Source organism: Rhineura floridana, chromosome 6 (assembly GCF_030035675.1).
Source record: "Rhineura floridana isolate rRhiFlo1 chromosome 6, rRhiFlo1.hap2, whole genome shotgun sequence".
Taxonomy (NCBI): domain Eukaryota; kingdom Metazoa; phylum Chordata; class Lepidosauria; order Squamata; family Rhineuridae; genus Rhineura; species Rhineura floridana.
Genome location: NC_084485.1, coordinates 98,635,297 through 98,654,590, shown reverse-complemented (window position 1 = coordinate 98,654,590; position 19,294 = coordinate 98,635,297). Strand labels below are relative to the sequence as shown.

Here is a 19,294-nt window from a genome sequence, read left to right as displayed (position 1 = left end):
ATCCTAAGCATGATTGCACAAGAGTAAATCCTACTGAACTCAATAAGCATGCAATAAGTGAATGGGGTAGTAGTCAGGTAAAACAAAAATCACCAGCAAATAACACTGTCACGTCAAGCTTGGACCCCACACTTTGGTTCAGATGGGAGCCCTTCTTAGTATTCACTGTGCTTGATAATCATCTCTGGTACATAAATAATGTTAAACCATGGCTGAGGGGAGGGAGGGGAATTCATGCCAGAGTGAGGAACAAGGGAGGAGAGGGAACCTCTTGAGTCTGTAGCCCACTCTCAACCTCTTAACCAGTCTGCCCTTGGCAAGGTTACAGTATCACATAAGATTAAAGTGCCATGCTGTGCTTAGTAAGTACATTAGGGCATTTTGTCTGTCAGCCCATGTGGGATTCTTAACTTAATTGTTCTTTGCTGAAAGTGACCCATTTGTGTACAAAGAGCCAGTTTAGAATAATTCCTTGGGAAGAGGAAAATGTACTCTCAAATGACACCTATACGTGTCTGTTAGCATCTCCCTTCTCTTTTTGTACTCATGTGTATCGCTAAGTGTGCCCACATGGGTGCATATACACACTCTTGCTTCAGCATAGAATCCCTAAGGAGGAATGCACATATACTAAAATTCATCCTTCACATGTGCAGATCACATTCTACACAACTCATGTACTGAGATAAAGATTTTCTTCAATAAGTTCTAATTTTTATTTGGCACAGAGATTTTGAAAGGCATCAAAGGAATCTTTTCCCAGGCTGGTTTAGCCAAAGTATCTTTTGTTAATTCCTGTGAAAAGCTTCCTCACTGCATCGCTCTCAAGCCCACCTCTCTCCTTCTCTTAATGTCTGGGGTTTTTTCCACACATTGAGCTGCTTTTCCTGCCTTCCTCCATCTAACCAGTTTCGTCTATGGAATATGAAAGGATTGAGCCCCCCTCTCCCTCCCCTCCACACCCTTTAATTTCCTTTTTCTTATGTGTGATGTTTCTTTCTCTCCCTCCACCCCCCGCCTTTTTTATTTTAGGTGACATTGTTCTATTCACCAAACCTGTAACTTTAACAGAGGGTGACAGGGTGACCTTGACGACAGATGTTCTTATGGCAACAGATGGCACTGGCAAACCCGAGAAGCTGCTGTATGCCATTTCTGTGCCACCTGTGCATGGTCAGATTGAGTACATCAATTATCCCGGTGTGCCCATTTCCTGCTATAGCCAGTTGGATGTCGTGGCCCAGAAGGTTTGCTACATTCATGACAACAGCCACGAGGATAGTAAGGATTCATTCAGGTGAGAAGGCCTCCCCTATTATATTCTCTTCTTCCCCCACCCCCACCGCAAAACTAGGTTTTCAGTACGGGAAAATATATTTCAGAAGGCTATGTGTTAACTTCTGTATGGCTGTCAGTGACCATATTACAATATTGAAACGTCTAGTATGAAAATATAAAAAACATAACATATCCTTTCTTCAGTTCAGCAGATTAACCAGAATGTTTTAAGGCTTTCAGTCAAAAGTAGTGGAAGAGATGTGCACGTGGCACTGCAAGATATTTTAACTGACTTTTTAATTAATGAGCATATGAATTCAGATCAATACAGTATAATGGAAGCCTCCCCACACACCCCACACCCATTGTCAATATCCAGTGGCAGTGAAGAGAAACTTAATTCTGTTAGTGTTATTCTCCATCTGAAACGATAGTTGCTGTCTGGGGTAGTTTTTGCCAGTCGGCAGGAAAAAAAAATCCACAATATTGTCTGAAATCATTGATAGAAGTTAATCCAGATGGCGGTGTCGTTCCTAAAGAAAAGCATATGTTGGCTATTATAGTACTTAAATGTAATGGTTTTATATACCTCGAGTGGGCAGAAGAGGAGGAAAAAACCAGCATAATCTCTCTCTCTTTCTCTACCAAGTACAGCAGAAAACAGATTTCATCTTCTCTTTCTACTGAATTTCCCAACAGATGTGGCAAGTTTAATGGATTAGAAGCTCATTAATACCATCCTCCTGTAGGAAAGAAGCACCCATATTGCTTAAATCAGTACCAGGATAAGGACTTAATTTATAGCTCACTTGAGTATCATCCCTTCTGGGTACTTTGCTCCTTTTCACATACACAGGGGCTAAGTACACATTACATGCAAACATGAATATTAGGGTCCTGACACCATTTTTTATTTTTGGAAAAGCAATGTTGGAAGAGGATGATTGAGAGCGGGGGGGGGGGAGGTAGTGTGTCTAACTCTTTCCCTGCCTTGCTAAGAACACACAGTTTAAACCCTGTGGATGAGGAAAAATGCTTGGGAAGATTTAGGAAACAACAGGCAGGGGAGGGTTTTGCAGCCCCTCCCCACTGCTATTCCTGCCTCCACTTTCAATCAATCACTAATCGCTGACTCCTGTTGCTGCTTTGCTAAAAATAAAAATGGTGCTGACCCCCTTTAACTTGTTTGTTCTTTCCAGCGTCGAATTGAAAGTTATTTATACTCTCTTTGCCACTAAATGGGCACTCTAACTAATTTTATTCTTGCAGTGATTAACTGTGTATAATTTTATAAGGAATGGGTTAAATTAACAAGGGGAAGAAGGAATCAGTAAATCATGTAAACGGTCTTTTTCTAAGTGAGGTTAAGACATTGTTAAATAAATCATGGGTCTTAAAGCTTGTTCCTTCTTTTTGTATGTGGAAAATATTTCCTTCATTCCCCTCTCTTTCCCCCCTCCCTCCTTAAACCTTTTCTCCTTTTCTTGATGGGGTATGTGTGTGTGTGTGTGTGTGTGTGTATGCATGCATGCATACGCGCACTCCAGCTTCAGCTGCTGACTAATCCTGGCTTTTGGCTTCTTAAGTACTGTAGAAGGGTCTGGGTACCCCTCCCTAATCTCTTAGGAAAGTATCCTTCCCTTCTCCTCTGCCTTTTTTTCCTTTTAGCTCTGCACCCCACTGCTATACTGCTTACCAGTGTATAGTTCTACTCTTTTCCTGTCCCTAAACTTGCCACTCCCATCTTTGCAAGGTTGCAGCCGGGGGGGGGGGGAACCATGGGGCTCCTCCAGACATCCTCTTTATTGTGCATTCATGATGAATGGTGCTCATGAGGGTATCCTGTTTTCAGTACTGTTTGTGCCAGCAAAAGTTTTGGAGTGGCTGTACCGCTTCATTTATGAACAGTGCATACCCTGTAACTTCCTGCTAAAATCCTGTAACCTGTTCTGTGTCTTGCTTTTTTTGGTCTGGCTTTTGTTCCGTTGTCGTTCACGAGTGCCCCTCCATGCAGCAATCACGCAGCATAATTGGGGAAGTACCACAGAACAGCTAATAAAGCGGGATGATGTGTAAATGGTCCAGTATACATCAACCAGTAATACACTATTACTGCATCAATGACATACACCAGCAAAAAGGCACCGTTCTGGAGGGGTCTGTGGTTACTTGTTGTCCTGTTCCAGCCAGAACCAAGCTGTGAATGAGGACAAGATTCTTCTCCATCTTAGCCTGCACAGTGATTCAGCTGGCCCAGTCTGCCTATGTGTTTGTCAGACATATGCTGAGGGGAATTAGGCTTTCAGGTGCTCCCCTCAAAAGTAACAGCAGCAGCTGAGGCCAGAGCGTCCGCGACTGCCTCCACGATTGTGGAGTGTGTTGCGGAGTGTGCATTCTGCACTGCACTCTGTGCCAAATCAGGACAAATGCCACTATCCCTCTAGCATCTAACTTCCAGACTATCATGACTCAATAATAATAGTTTCATAACTGCTCTGCTTAAAAACATCCCATCATCTCAGACCATTGGTGAAGCTGCCTGATTAGAGTTGTAGTTCAACATACAGAGGGCCCTGATGAAAATATTATGATACTTACAAATAATATCTTGCAGTATCAATCTGCTGATTGGGTACAACAACCTGAATTAATGGTGACCTTTGCGGCCAGCTTGAGTGTGAGGTTGATATTTGTGTTACCAGTGTTGGTTATTTATCAAGTGTTGAGGTTGCATAGTACCATATACGTTATGATTATGTAGTTGAGAGTAAATGGATGAAATTAGTTTTCCATCCATCTATGCCCACCCCCAGGGTGAGAGCCTGCTCTGGTACAGAACTGGGCCCTTCCCAGATGAGAAATGGAATAGGTATTGGCACCCTTTAGCCTGTTAGTGCTTTAGAGATGGGGAAAGTATCTTACATGTGTATGCTTGGTAGTGATTCTTCGTATGTGGGTTGTAATATTGTTGAGTGTGGGTTGCTGATGTATGAATGGTTGGTTGATATGTTTGAGTTGGTGAATGATGGTAGTGGTTGTATGGAATGGATGGTGAGTGGTTGTATGACTGTGTTATGTTGGTTGTTATTTTATGCTGTACTGCTTTGTAATACTCTCTGACCCTCTGAAAGGTTGTCATACAGATGCGGGCCAGGATCTCTTCTCAATCATCCTAGAGGGCAGGATACAAAATAATGGGCTCAAGTCAGGAAGCCAGATTTCAACGGAACATCAGGAAAAACCTCCTAACTGTTAGAACGATACTACAATGGAACCAATGACCTAGGGAGGTGGGCTGTCCAACACTGAGGCATTCAAGAGGCAGCTGGACAGCCCTGTCGGGTATGCTTTAAACTGGATTCCTGCACTGAGCAGGGGATTGGAGTTGATGGCCTTATAAGCCTCTTCCAACCCTACTATTCTCTGATTCTATGAGTCCTTTCTACCAGCTTCAGCTGGAACATGAACTGTGTCCATTCCTGGATTGTGACAGCCTGACCACCAGTGGTCCATGCATTGGTAATCTCGACTTGATTACTGTAACACATTTTATGTGGAGCTGCCCTTTTATCTGGTCTAGAAGCTGTAACTAGAACAGAATTCTGCAGCCAGACTGCTTACAGGAGCAGATTATTTGCAACATGTTACCCGGCTGCTGAAACAGCTGAATTGGTTGTCAGTTTGCTACCGGGTCAGGTTCAAGGTACTTGTGTTAATTCGCAAAGCCCTAAACAACTTGGGCCCAAAGTACCTTAAGGACTGCCTGACTCCTTAGGTTCCATCTCGATCACTTAGATCTTCTGATGGGGCACTTTTGGTGGTACCCTATGCCCCTGAGTTTTGGTTGGCCTTCATCAGGGACTGAGCCTTTAGTGTAACAGGCCTTGCCCTGTGGAACCTCCTACCAATAGGTTCAGCAGGAACCATTCCTCCTTTCTTTCAAGTGTATCATGACAACTGAACTTTTTAGACAGGCCTTTGCAACATGAATTTCTCTCTAACCAGTGCAGTATTTATTTTAATATTGTTTTTATTGGTTTTTGAATGTTATTGTGTCTTTCTGTGTTGTAAGCTGCCTTGAAGTACTTCTTTGATAAGTGCAACTTATAAATAGTTTAATAAATTAATAAATGTCATGGCATTTTCACTGGAAATTTTACTGCTTAATTTTAACTGGATAGGAAAAAGCTGCAGTGGTGAAAAAAAGGCATTCCTAACATGCTCTCAGACACTGTTCTTACTGTATATTCCAAGACTGAGTCCTTCTACGGAAAAAAAAAAATTCTTGAGGCTGAGCTCTGTCTCTGACACAAAGTAAACCCTATCCTGATGGCCTCTTTTATCCAGATGTCCTTCTGACTATTCAGAAAGTTGGGGTTTCATTGACAGTGGATGATGTGGAGGACACCCATGGAATTCAGACCGTCATTAGGAGATAATCAAGGTTCAGATAATGTGAGTTTTCATTTCATCAACACATCTGTTCAGCGTAAAACTTACGTTCTCTCCCATTTTAAGATTAAAAATTCCAAATTGCTCTCTGTTGGTAGCTTGAAAGCAAGCTGCTGGCATAATGTTGTCAGCTCTCAACCATGTAACTGGATCCAATATCCTTTCCTGAAATGGAGGTTGAGCACATGAAAGAGATTACTTGCTAAGTATGTGTAGGAGAGGACACCATCTGTATGGTCCGTCCAGTGCTCTGCACTGGATGATTTAACCAGGTACACAGGGAGGTCACTATGGAGTGGGGGAGGATAGAAAAATATCTTCTTAGTGCTTCAAAGGGTTAAAAGGAGGGGGATTAAAATATCTTTCTGATTTTTTAAAAAATGTGCACTCTAAATTAATTTCTGCTGGTAATCCAGATCGGGTTAAATAACTCCTCATTATTCTGCTACACAGCTGAGGCTTCTCAAAATGTTTATCTTGTTTTGTAACTGGTACCTTCTGGCATATTCCAGTGCCAACTCTTGTAGCTCCTGCTATATTTCATTCTCACTATTTTTGGAATGGAGCTGCTGGTTCCAGGTGATTTAATAAATTGCTTTTTTTTTTTTTTTGGTGTGTTCCTTTTAACTTACCCATCTGCGCAACACATGCGTAACTTGCAATCTGTTGGCAGTTTGCAGGAAGACAAACTGTCAGAGCTGCGTGCATTTGACAACTTTGTTCCCAATTAGATTAGTGGTAATTTTAACAGATTTCAGGCCAGTCGGGAGAGGGGGAGGAAAAAAAAGGGAATGACATGTTATTAAAGCATCAATTTTGACAGACCTTGAGCACATAGAGCATCAGTGTAAATTATATTAAATGCTTTAATTAAAGCTATGAAAGATTTACCCTTTTAAGCAGTAAGTGATTGCACGGCAAATATAAAGGGAAAGTGGATAACAGTTTCCTAAATGGCTTCTGCTGTTCGAGACAGTGCACCAGTCACTTCCTCCACCATAATCTATGAGTGTAATGTTGGAGGCATCGTTAATTATTCATAGCCACATCTATGTAGCAGATGTGATGAAAAACATGAGGAGTAGCAGTCAGACTGAAACTGCCTATTTTTTAAAAAAAAAAATACTGTTCAACCTCCTTTTCAAAACAAAGCTGCTTAAAAATTTCCAGAGAATATTTAGTACTGTGGTTAGATATCTCTGTTTTTGCACATGGGCATACCACTTCTTAAATATACTATTATTGCTCCAATATAGTGAATTCTTATTGTTACTGTTATAAGCCACAGTGCTCACATGGAGTCCTGCTGCCTGCAAGCAATGCCCCATTCATTTCAACATAGGCAGCAGATCTTACCTACATGCCCATACAGTGTATGGCATACACATTCCTTTGATACATATGGATTTGGTTCCTCTGTTGAAACGAATGGACTATCCCATACACAGAAGACCTCTGTCTCCCCCCTGGAGTGCATGGGACCCTGGATCAAGGGGTACAGATTTTGTGACAACTCTGAATCTTGGACTCATCTGAGCCCATCTGTATATTTATTTCTATTTATTTAAAGTATGTACCACTTAATTGCCAATGTTTGTTGCCTGGACAAATGTATAAGTGAGCCAAATAAATGTAAAATCAGAAGAAAACTGGTGGATCACATTTAACAAGGCATTTCTAGAACTTTTGCACTTGGACACATGTATGAACTGGTTTTTACACCATTCAACTTGAAGGCACATAACAACAACAAAAAAGAATTTGTGTGTGTCTGTGTGTTTTGAAGCATATCTATCCAACTGAAAAAAGTACTCAAAATAAATTCCTTACTAGGAATTGCTCTCTTGCTTCCCCAGCATCTTATTTGATTGCCTGTCTTCCCATAAACAGCTCCCGGCAGCTCTTGATTTGGCTCTGTATGAGGTTTTTCCCATTCACTTTTTTTCCCTTTTGACTCCTGCCCTGCCATTATTCCCGCCAGCTTTACTTAGCCCCCTCATCTGTCAGCCTTGTTCAAACTTACCTATTACTTCTCTCACAGAAAACGGTGCTCTTTATCAGTATTCTGTTACATTCCCTTTCATTAGGCATAATATTCACAAACATTCTATGACACCACAACAGCTCAGCCTGAGTGGGGTAGGGACTTGACAGACAGACAACAAATGACAGCCAGTTTTTGGACTATTAGGCATGTGCATGATGTCTATTGCATATCATTTTGATGCATGGGGCCAGAGAGGGCTCAAGTATAATTGGTTAGGTATAATGTGGGGGTAGTGTGTGCTCAGCATAGAAACACATTTTCAGTCATACCACTGGATGAATCTGTCAATTTCAGTTTCTCTTTTCTTATTTTTCCCATCTTAAATTTAGGTGTCCACATTAGTTTGTAACAAGTCCTCATGAAAATTCACCAGCATTTTAGTGTGAATTTCTTCTAATATGCACATCTTTGTATGCAAATTTGCTGATATACACATTTTCAAAACCTTTTTCCAAGTTATTTTCACTCTTATATGCATTTGTGTGCACACTTTACACTAGTAGATGCATTTTTATGCATTACATGGCTGGAGAACTGCATTGCAAAATTTGGATAAGTTCACATTTTGAAGGATGGCTGTGTTTCAGTTTGTGTACTGTTTTGAAAAGTGTGAATTAGGTAGGTCCTGAAAGCAATATCCTGAGCATACCCTGAGCACTGATCCAAGAAAATGGTTGAGTACAGCAGAATGGTTATGTGCCATCTTCAGCAGGGATGTTCCTTAATTTGAGAAACAAAAGTTGTTGTGCACAGCAACTTTTGGTTCTTTTTTTATTGTGAAAAGCTTGAAGTAAATTTACAAGACCTGCAAATCTTTGGTGGCCCAGAGGCTTCTGATGCATTAAAAGACTCACCTATATCCTGAAGCAGGCCAGAATTGTGGTGTTATCTGTATTAATAACATAAGAAGAGCCCTGATGGTCAGGCCAAAGACCCATCTAGTCCATCAAGCAGGACATGAACACAACAGCTTTCCATCTTTCCAGCTTTTCCCTCATGTGCTTTCCAGGAACTGGCATTCAGAAGCATACTGCCTTCAACCAAGAAGTAAAAGCATAGATATCATGATTAGTAGCCATTGATAGTAATTCCAAGCAAGTGGTATTCGAAGGGATACTGCCTCCTGGTGCAAATACTGCATTGGTTTGATATTTAGGAGGAAAAATTATGGGCAATTTAAATGTACTGCACCAACATTTCTCCAGGGTGTATAAAGACCACAACTGCTGCATAGGTCTGGCAATCATTCCTTGTCTGCTATAAGGAGAGAAAGCAGTCATTAAGAGCTGAAGAAAGGTATGGTGTCCAAAGCAAGGCTTGATTTCAGATCAAAAGCAGCACATGGAGACATACTGTATCTTGCACTGCTAGTCAGTAGCAGGATAAAGACAACTCAGTGAGCAAGCAGCTCACTGTTGAGGCATGATTATGCTCTTCTCTAGCCTGTGTTCTCATTAAAAGTTATAAAAAGAAAATGAATGTGATGGGAACAAATCAGATGCCCATTCAAAACCCTTAGGCTGTAATCCTAACCCCATTTTCTTGAGAGTAGGGATGGGTGAGAACTTTGATTCAGTTCACATTTCAAGCAGAATTTACCAAATTCACAATTTCTGAAGCAATATAAGAACCGAAACACAGCCATCCTTCAAAATTGGCATTTATTAAAATTTTGGAATGCAGTTCGCCAACTAAGCAACATTTACAAAAATACATATATTGCAGGAAAGTGTGGGTAAAAATGAATTTGAGCAAAAACAACATGCAAAAAGCCATGAAATGATGAGTAATGGCTTGCAAAAACGTGTACCTTTGTCAAAACTGCCTACAAAAACGTATTTTTGAGAAATTCGCACTAATATGGTGGAGAATTTTCATGAGGATTTTTTTTAAAAAAAAGGTAGAAAGGTAGAGAACTTGAATTCAACATTGGAAAAATGAGAAACTGAGAGAACCAAAATAGACTAATCTTTCCATCCCTACTTGAGAGTAAGTTCCATTTAATTTAATAGGACTTACTACTGAGTAGACATGCTTACAGTTGTGTTAGCCTTCTTTTTGCGTCCATAACAGAAATGGAGGAAGCCCCAGGTTCCTAGCTGGTTCAGGTGGTATTTGCACCATGCTGCAGTTATTTATTTAATTTATTTATTATTTAATTTATATCCTGCCCTTCCTCCCAGCAGAAGCCCAGCAGTTAGAAGTTGCAACTTCAGTGCTATCGCCTCACTTTAATTTTTTTACAGCAACCCCTGGAAATTGTGTGTGTGTGTAATAAAGTAGCAATAATAGCAGGCGGTATTTGTCTTAATTAGTGCTAATGAGTGAGAAGTATCTAGAGAAGCAGCAGAGATTGACATACAGAGATGCCTAAAAGTAGCTATAAAGAAATTAACTAATGTGCCTAAAGACATAAAGTCTCCCAAGCTTTGTGTCTGAATAATTTCTTGGGTATTTGTTGAAAAGAAAACAGTGAGAAAAATTAAACAGTGTTTCTGAAAAAGAGGCAAATGAACAGCATATTGAGGGCACAGAACATGATGGGAATATCCACTGACAAATTCCCAAGATCCTATACTAAAACATTGTCCTGTGGGGCACTTTTCTGTGTTTCAGTGCTGCATGTAAATAACAGATAACAAGTAGCATTTAGATCTTCACAGTATAATCCTGTCTACTCAATAAAAAGCTTCATTGAGGTCAATGGGATATACTCCCAATTAAGTATAGGACTGCAGCTTTAGAGAGTTCATATCACTTCTCATTTATGACCAGAACAACATTACAACAACCCTATCAGATAGGTCATAATTCCCATATTACAGATGGCAAGCTAAGGCTGACAGATTGTGATGCCTAACTATGGCCACCTAATCAATTTATGGCAGAAGTGAGGCTTAAAACATGGAACATCCTGAATCCCAGTTTGGTCTCTGGCCCAGTTATAGCCAACATGGTGCCCTCAAAATGTTGTTTTAGGGATGATGGGACTTATATTCTAACAACAACTGGAGGACATTGCATTAGCTATCTTACTCTACGCTAGTACACAGTGTCTACTATTTATTATTATTATTATTATTATTATTATTGAACAGAATTTGGGGTTTCAGGAATACTTTTTTTAACCAAAATCTTAACCCATTTCCCTGAAATTCTTCTGCCTCCACTGAAGTATTAGGCATTGTTTCCTTCAGAGACTTTGCTTGCTGCACAAATAACAGTTCTTTACTGCCATGCTCTGTTCTTAGTTCTCTCTTACATCCTGATCCTTGACTTTCTCAAGAGATTACACTTAGACCTGGGCTATTTAATGCTGTATGTTTCTCCTGTTGCTGCTTCTGCTTTTTCTCTTTGGCTCCTACTTCTGTAAACACTGTCAGGTATGCTCTGCCAGCCGTTCATGCTCAGTGCTCAGCATAATGGCATCTATGTATAGTGGTGATATGACTGCAGAATGCTTGTGTGTTCTTACAACCTGCTGAAAAATGTCAACAGAGGGTACAAAACATGTGTTGAAAAAAAGCAGCGGTTCTCATAGGGTTGCAGGTAGGGGGAGAGACAGTGTTTCCAGTGATGGAACAAAAAATGAGAAACACAGAGGTATGACACAACTGAAAAATGTTTTGCATAGAGGCAGATGACAAGAACTCCCCTCAAGACTATGAGGAGTGGTGGCTGGCCCATTAGGGTGAATAGAGCACTGCCCCACCAACCTCAGTCTGCCTTCAGCCAGCCCTCGCATGCCTGCCTTCTTACTTACAGTTAGTCAGAGAGTACTCTGCCTGCCATTGGCTCTGGCTCCACTTTCTGTTGTCTAGTTTCCTTCTGCCCTACCAGTCTCATTGAGCACCAGTCACCACCGACTGTGAGACATTTCATAGTCTGCAGAACCAGCACCTGGGTTAGCCATCCCCTCACTCCACCCCTTTAAAGGTCCACAGGGGCACTAGTCATGTAATGTTGCTGGAATTCCTGCTTCTGCTACCATTGCTTATACAGCAGCCTTCCCCAACCTAATGCCTTCCTGACATTCTTGGATTATAACTCCCATAATCCTTAACTGTAGGCCCTGCTGGCTGAGTTTGATGAGTGTTGTAGGCTACCAGGTTGCAGAAATCTAGTATATAAGCTTTTGCAATGCATATTGTCACATGGGGTGTTTTTACAGTATCAGTACAGTTTTCATTTCTCCATTACAGTCATGGAGAACAACAGTTCTTCCTACTTGCACCTAGAAAATCGGTCTCTTGTATATAGACATACTGCTTTGCTTTTATCTGTTTTTCCTAGTCTCCTGCATTAGGAAGGGCAAGACCTGCTTCCTTAATTGTATCCAACTTTCCACAGTTTATACTAGTTGTGGCCCTGTCACCAGAAGCAGGAATCCCTCTCCTGCAAAAGGAAAGAAAGCAATAGGGAAATATCCAGTCTTATGATGCAAGTGTATGCATGCTTGTTTGGAAGTAATTTCCAGTGAACTCAGTGAAACACCCTAGTAAATGTGTTTAGGACTGCAGAAGAAAGGATGGTGGGGAAAGAGATGTAACTTGGTGCGAGAGCACATTTTGCTTGCAGAAGGTCCCAGGTTCAATCCTGGGCATCTCCAAGTAGGTCTGGAAAAGCCTTTTGTCTGAAACCTGAGACAGTCCTGAGATAGATGGAATAACGGTCTGGTTCAATATAAAGTTGCTTCCAAAGTTCTGTGTTTCACAAGCTTTTATTGCTTTGTTTCCAAAGCTGTCTGCAGGATATGGGTTTCAACTGAGTTTTCAGCTGAGGAGTTTTTTACTAGTTGCAGCTGCTCATGTGACAGGCATCCCAAGCATGCAGTGCGTTCCCGCCCTTTAGGCAGGTGGGGTTTTTTTGCCTGATGAAAATTGGTATTCCAGTGTAGGCATAGGTAGCAGCAGCATTTTCCACACACATCCTGTGTCTATACAACTAAAAAAAAAAGTCAGATGTTAAAGGAGAGGGGTCGCATGGTGACAGGATGAAATCTTAGATCTCCTACACAGTGGGAAACTACAGTGCACATGTGTATAATGAGTGAGGGACAAAAACATGATGTTCATTGCAGCTATGTGAAATACATTTGTGCAAAATGCCGGTATATCAGCTGAAAAAGCTACTGTTGCTTAACGCAACAGGTACTGCAGTGTGAAAGGGATTTTAGAAATCGGGACAGAAGCACTACTATTTTAATCCATTCAACTAATGCAATAAGGCCCAAGTCTGAATGCAGCCCAAGATTGTTAGGTCTTTAAAGTAAGAGCACATTCACAGGACCAACATTAGAGGTTAGTATCACTGGTCGCTAGGAATGGGTGAATCTGTCCATTTTGGTTTCTCTCTGCTTCTCGTATTTCCATTCTTAAGTTCAATTCTCCACATTTCCACTCCAGTTTTCATTAAAAAAGTCCTCATGTAAATTCATCAGCATTTTAGTGCAAATCTCTCCCACTATACACATTTTGCATGCAATTTTGCCGAATATACAAAATTTTGCAAAACCTTTTCCTACAATAATGCCTGTTTTTATGTTGTTTTCACTAACATATGCACTTATGCAAACTTTAACCTAGTATATGCATTTTTGTGACTGGAAAACTTCACTGCAAAATTCTAAGAAGTGTGAATTTTGAAGGATAGCTAGGTTTTGGTTCACATATTGTTTCAGAAAGTGCAATTAGGTAGGTTTGTCTTTAAATGCAAACTGAATTAAATTCCCCCACCCCATTCATACGGTGCACCTGCCAAAGCCCTAAGAGCCTTCACAACCTCAACTCATCTTGTTGTTGTTATTGCCTTCAAGTCGATTACGACTTATGGCGACCCTATGAATCAGTGAACTCCAAGAGTGTCTGTCATGAACCACCTGTTCAGATCTTGTTAGTTTAGGTCTGTGGCTTCCTTTGTGGAATCAATCCATCTCTTGTTTGGCCTTCCTCTTTTTCTACTCCCTTCTGTTTTCCCCAGCATTATTGTCTTTTCTAATGAATCATGTCTTCTCATGATGTGCCCAAACCTCAATTTCATCATTTTAGCTTCTAGTGATAGTTCTGGTTTGATTTGTTCTAACACCCAATTTTTTGTCTTTTTTGCAGTCCATGGTATGTGCAAAGCTCTCCTCCAACACCACATTTCAAATGAGTTGATTTTGCTCTTATCCGCTTTTTTCACTCTTCAACTTTCACATCCATACATAGAGATCGGAAATACCATGGTCTGAATGATCCTGACTTTAGTGTTCAGTGATACATCTTTACATTTGAGGACCTTTTCTAGTTCTCTCACAGCTGCCCTCCCCAGTCCCAGCCTTCTTCTGATTTCTTGACTATTGTCTCCATTTTGGTTAATGACTGTGTCAAGGTATTGATAATCTTTGACAAGTTCAGTGTCCTCATTGTCAACTTTAAAGTTACATGATATGATATGAAGAGGGCGTTGGATAGGGGAGAATACACATTCCTCGTCCTCCTAGATCTCTCAGCAGCTTTCGATACCGTTGACCACAGTATCCTCTTAAACCGCCTGGAGGGATTAGGAATAGGGGGCACTGTTCTACGGTGGTTCCGTTCCTATCTCTCCAGCAGGTATCAACGGGTAGCATTGGGGGATGAGGTTTCAGACCCTTGGCCTCTCACTTGTGGAGTGCCACAGGGTTCTATCCTCTCCCCCATGCTATTCAACATCTATGTGAAACCGCTGGGAGCCATCATCAGGAGTTTGGGGCTGCAGTGTCACCAATATGCGGATGACACTCAGCTCTATCTCTCCTTCAAGTCCTCACCAGAGTTGGCTGTGAATACCTTGTCCAAATGCCTGGAGTCCGTAAGTGGATGGATGGGAGAGAACAGGCTGAAGCTAAACCCCGACAAGACAGAGGTGTTGCTTGTGGGTTATAGGAGAAGGTTGGGAGATTTAGACTTGGTGCTTAATGGGGTGAGATTACCCATGAAGGACCAAGTCCTCAGCCTAGGGGTCATTCTTGACTCCCAGCTGTCCATGGAGGCTCAGGTTGCGGCAGTGAGACGGGCAGCTTGGTATCAATTACATCTGATACAGAGGCTGTGACCCTACCTTCCTGTACATCTGCTCCCACGAGTGATACATGCCCTGGTCTCCTCTCGCTTAGACTACTGTAATGCGCTCTACGTGGGGTTACCCTTGAAAACGGTCCAGAAATTGCAGCTGGTACAGAATGCGGCGGCATGCTTGATAAAGCAGAGCCGTTGCCGGGATCATATCACCCCAGTGTTGGTAGACCTACACTGGTTACCAGTTGTTTACCGGGCCCAATTCAAGGTGTTGGTATTGACCTTTAAAACCCTATACGGTTTTGGCCCAGTTTATCTGAAGGAACGCCTCCAGTATCACCAACTATGCCGCCAAACAAGATCAGCCTCACAAGACCTTCTCTCGGTCCCACCAGTTAAAACAGCTAGGCTGGTGCGGACCAGAGAGAGGGCATTTTCGATCGTGGCCCCCACCCTCTGGAACTCGCTTCCTTTTGACCTTCGACATGCCTCCTCCCTGATGGGTTTTTGCCGAGCCTTAAAGACCTGGCTATTCAGGCAGGCCTATGGGGTTTCTGGGGTGGACTAGTTTTATGGTGTATTAATTGAAGGATGGTTTTAGATGAATTGATGTTATGACTTGTTGATTTGTATATTGATTTATGTATTTTGCATTGTTGTACGTCGCCTAGAGTGTCCGTTAACTCGGACAGATAGGCGACTAACAAATAAAATTTTATTTTTATTATTATTATTATTATTACATAGATCTTCTGTTGTCATTACTTTAGTCTTCTTGATGTTCAGCTGTAGTCCTGCTTTTGTGCTTTCCTCTTTAACTTTCATCAGCATTCATTTCAAATCATTACTGGTTTCTGCTAGTAGTATGGTATCGTCTGCATATCTTATATTCAGAGCTTGGAAAAGTTACTTTTTTGGACTACAACTCCCATCAGCCCACTCCAGTGGCCATGCTGGCTGGGGCTGATGGGAGTTGTAGTTTAAAAAAGTAACTTTTCCAAGCTCTGCTTAAATTATTGATATTTCTCCCTCCAATTTTCACACCTCCTTCATCTTGGTCCAATCCAGCTTTCCATATTTTTATTTAATTTTTTTATTTATTTAATTAAGCTTATATACCGCCCGACTAGCAACAGCTTTCTGGGCGGTGAACATTAAAAATACAATAAAAATAACACAATACAGTATATCACAATACAAAACTGTACAAAAAACGGTACAGTCTAAAATCAAAATATAATAATTTAGAATTAACAGGAATTAAAATGCCTCAGAGAAGAGAAAGGTTTTAACCTGGCGCCGAAAAGATGATAGTGTCGGCGCCAGGCGCACCTCCTTGGGGAGACCATTCCATAGTTCGGGGGCCACCACTGAGAAGGCCCTAGATCTTGTCACCACTCTCCGGGCTTCCCTATGAGTCGGAACCCGGAGGAGGGCCTTCATAGTAGACCGTAGTGTACGGGCCGGTTCATATCGGGAGAGGCGTTCCGACAGATATCGTGGTCCCACGCCATATAAGGCTTTATAGGTAAGTACCAACACTCTGAATCTGGCCCGGAAGCATATTGGAAGCCAGTGCAAACGGGCTAGCACAGGTGTTATATGCTAAGACCGCTTAGTTCTTGTTAGCAGTCTGGCCGCCGCATTTTGCACTAGCTGTAGCTTCTGAATCGTCTTCAAAGGTAGCCCTACGTAAAGCGCATTGCAGTAGTCCAGACACGAGGTTACCATAGCATGTACCACTGATGTGAGGTCCTCCTTACTCAGATAGGGACATAGCTGGGCTACCAACCGAAGTTGGTAGAACGCATTCCGGGCCACCGAGGCTACATGAGCCTCAAGTGTGAGGGAAGAGTCTAAGATGACTCCCAGACTACGCACCTGTTCCTTTAGGGGGAGTGTAACCCCATCCAGGACAGGGTATATATCCACCATCCGATCAGAGAGACCATCCACCAACAGCATCTCAGTCTTGTCAGGATTGAGTCTCAGTTTGTTAGTTCTCATCCAGTCCATTGTCGCAGCCAGGCAACGGTTCAGCACGTTGACTGCCTCACCTGAAGAAGATGTAAAGGAGAAGTAGAGCTGCGTGTCATCAGCATACTGATGACAACGCACTCCAAAACTCCTGATGACCGCCCCCAGCGGCTTCATATAAATGTTAAAAAGCATGGGAGACAGAACCGAACCCTGTGGGACCCCACATTGGAGAACCCACGGTGTCGAGCAATGTTCCCCAAGCACTATCTTCTGGAGACGACCCGCCAAGTAGGAGCGGAACCACTGCCAAGCAGTGCCTCCAACTCCCAATTCCGCAAGCCTCTCCAGAAGGATACCATGGTCGATGGTATCAAAAGCCACTGAGAGGTCAAGGAGAATCAACAGAGTTACAGTCCCTCTGTCTCTCTCCCGACATAGGTCATCAAACAGGGCGACCAAGGCAGTCTCAGTGCCAAAACCAGGCCTGAAGCCCAATTGAAATGGATCTAGATAATCGGTTTCATCCAATAGCGCCTGGAGCTGGTCAGCAACCACACGTTCCAGGATCTTGCCCAGGAACGGAACATTGGCTACTGGTCTGTAGCTGCTGAAATCCTCTGGGTCCAAGGAAGGTTTTTTCAGGAGTGGTCTCACTGCCGCCTCTTTCAGACAGCCAGGGACCACTCCCTCTCATAAAGAGGCATTAATCACTTCCTTGGCCCAGCCAACTGTTCCTTCCTTGCTAGTTTTAATTAGCCAAGAGGGGCAAGGATCCAGTACCGAAGTGGTTGCACGAACCTGTCCAAGCACCTTGTCCACGTCCTCGAACTGAACCAACTGAAACTCATCCAACAAAACATGACAAGACTGTGCTCCGGACACCTCAGTAGGATTAACTGCTATTAAATAGGAGTCTAAGTCCCAGCGAATGCATGAGATCTTATGCTGGAAGTGTTCAGCAAATTTATTACATTGAGCTACCGATGTATCTGCCGTATCTTGTAGGCCTGGATGGAGTAGGCCACGAACCACTTTAAAAAGCTCCCGTGGGCGTGAGAGAAATGACTGAATAGTGGCGGCGAAATGTTGTTTTTTTGCCGCCCTCACCGCTCCTACATAGAGCTTAGTAGAAGCACGAACCAGCTCATAATTGCATTCGTCGGGAGTGTCATGGCCCCGTCAGAGGACTCCTCAGATGAGGACGACTCGGGAGTAACAGCAGCAGACCCAGGAGCAGCAGGAGACACGGAGCAGCATCCTGAGAATCCAGCTCCTTCTGCCCCTCAGCTGCAGAGCACCCCAGGGACAGCAGAGGCCCTGCAGCCAGACACAGACAGTGAACAGGATACTCCCCCCTCACCTGCAGAACGTAGACAGCAGAAGGTCAGGCAGAAGAGAGGCAGGCCTGTCTCCTTAAGGCCCAAACACTGAGGGCTCACACCTGCTGTCCATCCTGCTCTTTATAAGGCACACCTTGGCTGCAGCTTGTTGCTGACTGCAACGTCAGGCATGGCTTTGTGTAGACCTAGTTTCCCTGCAGCATCTCTTTGACTGACCTCCTTGGCAATTGATCCCGGACCTCCACTGACCTCGCTTCTGGACTTCTGACTTGGCAAGTACGCTTCGGATAGGCCTGGCAGATTTACAACCCGACTGCTGGCTAAGGACTTTCCTTCCCTGCCAAAGACCAGGAATTTCCAGCCCCCCCTGACACTGCTGAGGCAGTGTAGAGCTGACAGGGAGTTTGTCTCCATCTCTGCTCAAGCCGCCTCCTGTCTTGTTTCATCGCTCTCAGCTCCGGAGTATACCAAGGAGCTGTATGAGCTCTACAGAGGAGAGGGCGCGCAGGAGCGATCGTGTCAACAGCCCGGGTCATCTCTGTATTCCACAGATCGGCCAGGGCTTCGACAGGAGCGCCAGTCTTATCAGCCGGAAAAACCCCCAGAGCCTTTTGAAAACCTTCAGAATTCATTAGTCTCTGGGGGTGGACCAATTTAATAGGTCCCCCACCCTTGCAGAGGGAAAAGGCTACTGAAAGTCTAAACTTCAGCAAGCAATGATCTGTCCATGACAACGGGAGAGATGTAAAACTCCCCACATCCAGATCACTATCCCCATGTCCAATAGCAAAGACCATGTCAAGAGTATGCCCCGATGTATGTGTTGGGCACTAACATATTGAGACAGCCCCATGGTTGTCATGGCGGCCATGAAGTCCTGAGCTGCCCCAGACAAAGTAGCCTCAGCATGAATGTTGAGATCTCCCAGTACTAATAGTCTGGGGGATCTCAACAGTACCTCCAAGACCACTTTCGTCAGCTCAGTTAGGGAAGCCATTGGGCAGCAAGGTGGGCGGTACACCAAAAGGATTCCCAGTCTGTCCCTCTGGCCCAGCACAAGGTGCAAACACTCCAGACCAGTGATTGCATGGACATGGTGCTTGGTGAGTGAGATGGAACTCTTATAGACCACAGCAACCCCACCTCCCCGACCCTCA

The 19,294-nt window shown here is 43.1% G+C and overlaps 1 protein-coding gene across 7 annotated transcripts in view; it reads left to right on the top strand.

Annotated features, from left to right (window-relative positions):
* LOC133387765 (FRAS1-related extracellular matrix protein 1-like) overlaps positions 1–19,294 on the top strand; it is a 197,706-nt gene that overhangs the window by 125,314 nt on the left and 53,098 nt on the right. For 5 of the 7 annotated variants that reach the window (XR_009763554.1, XM_061633224.1, XM_061633227.1 and 2 more), the window contains one exon: positions 1,033–1,297. Coding sequence is in view for 5 of the 7 variants with exons in the window: in XM_061633224.1 (XP_061489208.1) it covers positions 1,033–1,297 (265 nt within the window). In the remaining 2 variants the exon portion in view is untranslated. Of the gene's footprint in view, positions 1–1,032; positions 1,298–5,625; positions 5,734–19,294 lie in introns of all 7 variants that reach the window. The other 2 variants (XR_009763555.1, XM_061633228.1) reach the window with 2 other exon arrangements.